Source organism: Priapulus caudatus, unplaced genomic scaffold (genome assembly GCF_000485595.1).
Source record: "Priapulus caudatus unplaced genomic scaffold, Priapulus_caudatus-5.0.1 Scaffold688, whole genome shotgun sequence".
Classification (NCBI taxonomy): Eukaryota; Metazoa; Priapulida; class Priapulimorpha; order Priapulimorphida; family Priapulidae; genus Priapulus; species Priapulus caudatus.
Genome location: NW_014577749.1, coordinates 95,263 through 99,937, shown reverse-complemented (window position 1 = coordinate 99,937; position 4,675 = coordinate 95,263). Strand labels below are relative to the sequence as shown.

The 4,675-nt window shown below is 61.9% G+C and overlaps 1 protein-coding gene across 1 annotated transcript in view; it reads left to right on the top strand.

Annotated features, from left to right (window-relative positions):
• The first annotated feature begins 4,031 nt into the window (after window positions 1-4,031).
• Window positions 4,032-4,675, top strand: part of LOC106812800 (prolow-density lipoprotein receptor-related protein 1-like) — a 6,610-nt gene continuing 5,966 nt past the window's right edge. Inside the window, exons 1-2 of the mRNA XM_014816775.1 lie at window positions 4,032-4,108; window positions 4,317-4,461. Coding sequence (XP_014672261.1) covers window positions 4,054-4,108; window positions 4,317-4,461 — 200 coding nt within the window. The 5' untranslated portion in view covers window positions 4,032-4,053. The remainder of the gene's footprint in view (window positions 4,109-4,316; window positions 4,462-4,675) is intronic.

Genomic DNA, 4,675 nt, shown 5'->3' with positions numbered 1-4,675 from the left:
TACGCGGCAGATCGCAAGGTGCTCATCAACTCAGGTCTGACGGAGCCACCGCGCACATACGTAGGGAACCCAACGCCGGGTAACGTAGCTGAGAGAGAGGAGAGAGGAGGAGGAAGGAGGGGACTGGGGGATGCGAGGAAGGCACGGGTGTCGCGTCTAGACGGCAAGCATCAAGGTCGGCTTATCAACTCAGGATCTGACGGAGCCACGCGCATCGTCAGCGTGAACCCCAACCGCGCGGTACCGGTGTGTGACGAGAGAGAGGGCAGGAGGAGGAGGGGTGAGGGAGGGGAGGGGAGGGAAGGGAGGTGTCACGACTAGACGCAAAATCGCAACGGTGCTCATCAACTCAGGTTGATGGCAGCCACCGCGCCACTCGCTTGTCAGTGAACCAACGCGGTACCGTGTTGAGGAGAGGGGAGAGAGAGCGGAGGAGGGGGGGGGGAGGGGGGGAGGGGAGGGATAGGGAGAGGAGGAGGGAGGAGGTGGGAGGGGAGGACGAGGAGCGACGATCGACGGCCACGTGTCGCCGAACTAACGCGCAAAGCATCCAAGGTGCTCAATCAAACTCGGGTCTGATCGGAGCCACGCGCATCGTAACGTGAACGCCCCAACTAGCGGGTACGTGTGGTGAGGACCGAGAGGAGACGCGGAGGAGGATGGAGGGGGGAGGGAGGCTTGTCACGACTAGCCGGCAGCATTCGCAACGGTAGCTCATCAACTCAGGTTGACAGCAGCACGCCGCCTCGTAGCTCAACCCCAAGCCGGGGACGTGTGTGAGAGCGAGAAGAGACGAGGGAGGAGGAGGACGGGGAGAGGGAGGGAGCGAGAGGGGGGGTCACGCTAGACGGCAGCCATCGGCAAGGTCGATCATACACTCAGGCTCTGGACGGACGCACCGCGCCATCGTAAGTCACCCACGCCGCGCGTCGTGTGTGGCAGAGAGAGAGAGGGGGAGGAGGACGGAGGGGGAGGGAGACGGAGAGGGAAGGAACGGTGTCCGACCTAAGACGGCAGCATCGCAACGGTGTCATCAACTCAGGTCTGATGAGCCACGCGCCATCGCTAGGTCAACCAACGACGGGTCACGTGCTGTGGAAGAGACGAGGGAGAGAGAGGGAGGACTGGGGGAGGGGGGGGCGGAGGGAGGGGGGGAGGGAAGGGAGAGGGAGCGAGGAGGAGGGGGACGGGGAGGGAGACGGGAAGGAGGCATCGTCTTTACTAGAGGGTGTCGGCGACTAGCACGCAAGGTCAAGCATGCAAGGCTGCTCATCAACCTCAGGTCTGACCGGAAGCACCGCGCCATCGTTAAGTGACCCCAAGGCCGAGGACGTGAAGTCAGGACATGGTGAGAGAGAGAGAGAGGAGGAGGAGGCAGGGGGAGGGACGGGAACGGGAGGATCGAACGAGGTGCGGGACTGACGGCAAGCATCGCAACGGTGCTCATCAACTCAGAGTCTACGACGGAAGCCAACCGCGCCATCGTACGTGAACCCCATGCGGGTACTTCGTGTGACGAGAAGAGAGAGAGGGAGAGGAGGAGAGGGGAGGGAGGGGAGGGAGGTGTCACGACTGACGGCCAAGCATCGCACGAGGTGCTCATCAAAACTCAGGTCTGACAGACGCACGCCGCCTCCGTAGTGAACCCAACGCCTGCGGTACCGTGTGTTGGGACGAGAGAGGTGAGGCGGAGGGGGAGGGGAAGGCGAGGCAAAGGAGGCGACGGTGTCACGACCTAGACGGCAAGACATCATCGCAAGGTGCATCATCAACTCAGGTCTGACAGCAGCCACGCGCCATCGTACGTGGAACCCCAACGCCGGGTACTGTGTGTGGAGAGAGAGAGAGGGAGGAGGGGAGGGGGGAGGGGGGAGGGAAAGCGGAGGTGTCCGAGCGACTAGACCGGCACTCGCAACGCGTGCTCATCAACTCAGGTCTTGATGGAGCACGCGCCATCGTAAAGTGAACCCAACGACCGGGTACGCTGACTGTGAGGAGAGAAGGCGAGAGAGAGGAGAGGAGTAGGGGGGGAGAGAGGGAAGGAGGGGAGGGACAGAAAGAGGAGAGAGATGGTGTGGCAGAAGAAGAGGAGAGACGAGGAAAGGAACAGAGAGAGAAGAGAAGATAAGATAGAGAGCAGAGAGCAAAGACAAACGAGACCGAGAGGAGAGAGAGAGAAGATGGGTGGAGCAAGAGAGGAATGAGGAGAGGGAAAGGAAGCGAATGAGAGAGAGAGAGCAGGAACGAGAGCTTGAGACGAGAGCATACGGAGAGAGGACGAGAGGCAAAGACCAGCGACAGAGAGAGAGGAACGAGCAGAAACAACGGAAAGAGAGAGACGAGGAATTGTATTATATTTATTTGTTATTATTATTTCATTCGCAGCCGGGCATGTACTGGACGACTGGGGACGAGACTCCCTACTCGGCGCGGCGGCCTGGACGGCGCACGACGTCGCCTATGTCCGTCACGGAAAACCTCGCTGGCCGAACGGCTCACCGTCGACTACGTCGACCGACCGCCTGTCACTGGGGCGACGCGCGCGGGACCTACTTCGGACGCCTGACCGCGCAAACAAACGGCGGCGGCGGCCGAACTGCTCGCTCGCGCACGGCGTCCACCAGACACATGTTTCGCGCCTGACAGCTGTTCAAGAGAACGACGTCATATGGTCCGGACTGAGGAGACGAGATGCTGCACGCGGCGAGCAAAGACGACGGGACGGGAGGCTGCGTACGGTCACAGCATGATGTGAGCACGCCGACTGCCTGCCAGATACTGCACCCGCTGCTGCACCAACGCGTACTACGGAGGGAGGAGGAGGGGATGAGGGGAGAGGCCGGAGAACAGCGAGGGGACGGGAGGGAGGAGGAGAGGGGGAGGAGGAAGGGAGCGCGGGGGGAACGCGCGTAACGTCACGCTGCATGGTGCACGCCCGACTGGACTTGCAGATACCTGCACCCGCTGGCAGCCAACCACCGCGTCACGTAACGAGACGGGAGGAAGAGAGGGGTAGGAGGCGGAGGGAGGCGGAGAGGAGGGGAGGAGGGGGGAGGAGAGGCGGAGGAGGAAGGAGAGGAGGGGGAGGCGGTCAATGTCACGCTGCATGGTGGCACCGCGCGCGATGGACTTCGGCAGATACTGGCATCTGCTGCGGCCAGCCACCGCGTACCGGTTACGCAGAGGGAGGAGAGAGCGAGAGGAGGCGAGGAGGAGAGGGGGAGGGGGAGGGAGGGGAGGAGGAAGAGGAGGGGAGGGGTACATGTCGACCGCTGATGGTGCACCGCCCGATGCGACCTGCACGCATACTGGCACCCCGCTGGACGCCAACCACGCGTACGCTCACGAAGGGAGAGGGGGGACGGGACGGGAGGGAGGCGAGGCACGGAGCGAAGGGAAAGAGGGCGGCAGCGCGCGTATGTCACGCTGATGGTGCACCGCCCGCATGCGATCTGCAGGCGTACTGCACCGCTGCCGGGCAGCAAACCGCGTAGCGTCACGAGAGGGAGGAGATGCAGGGAGAGGAGGGGAGGAGGGAGGAGGGAGGAAGGGAGGAGGCGACGGGGAGGAGGGGGAGGAGGCGTGTACAGGTCCGGCTGATGGTGCACCGCCCGACTGACACTGCAGATTACTGACACCCGCTGCGGACGCACCGCGATACGTACGAGAGGGAGAGGGGGAGGAAGGGAGGAGGGCAGGGAGGCGGCGAAGGGAGGACGCGTCAATGTTCAACTGCTGATGGTGCACGCCCGAGTAGGACATGCAGAATACTGCACCCACTGCGGCAGCACACCCGCGTTACGTCACGAGAGAGAGAGGAGAGACGGGGGGAGGAGGGGAGGAGGCGGCAGGCGCAGGGAGGAGGGGAGGAGGAGAGGGGGAGAGAGGACAGGCGAGGAGGGGGAGGCGCGTAACTGTCCGCTGATGGCTGCAGCCGCCGACTGGACTTGCAGTACTGCACCGCTGCCCAACCACCGCGTACGTACCGAGAGGAGGCCAGAGAGGGAGGAAGGGAGGGGAGGAGGGGGGAGGGAGGCGCGTAATGTCACGCTGATGGTGCACCGCCCGATGGATCTGCAGATACTGCACCCGCTGCGGAAGCCACCGAGTACGTGCGAGAGGGAGGAGGGAAGAGGGAGAGAGAGGTAGGGGCAAGAAAAAGAGAAAGAGAGACAGAGAGAAGACAGGAGAGAGACAGACAGACAGATAGAGTGAGAAAGAACTCTCTAATCCAACGTTCTCGCGATGTTCCAGCAGTGAACCTCACGTCGGAACACACTTCGCTAATCCTGTTGTTCTCTCTTATGTTCTGGCAGTGAACCGCACGAACCCGTGTCAGAAGAACGGTGGCTGCACTAACCTGTGTCTACTCAACATGGAGGGCGGGCGCACGTGCGCGTGCCCCAAGAGCTTCGTGCTGAGCGAAGAAGACAATAGCACATGCATCGCCAACTGCACCTCGTACGTACCACCGATCTGTTCGTCATCTTTGATCCGTTGTCCACAGATCACATTTGGAGTGTGAATTAACCTACCTGTGTATATCGCTGTTCATCCAGTTTTACGCGTCCACCTACCTCTGTCTGTCTGTGTTCATAGACCTACCTCTGTATTTCACTGCCCACACAGCTCACTGTTTGAGTACGCGTCCACCTACCTCTGTCTGTCTGTGTTC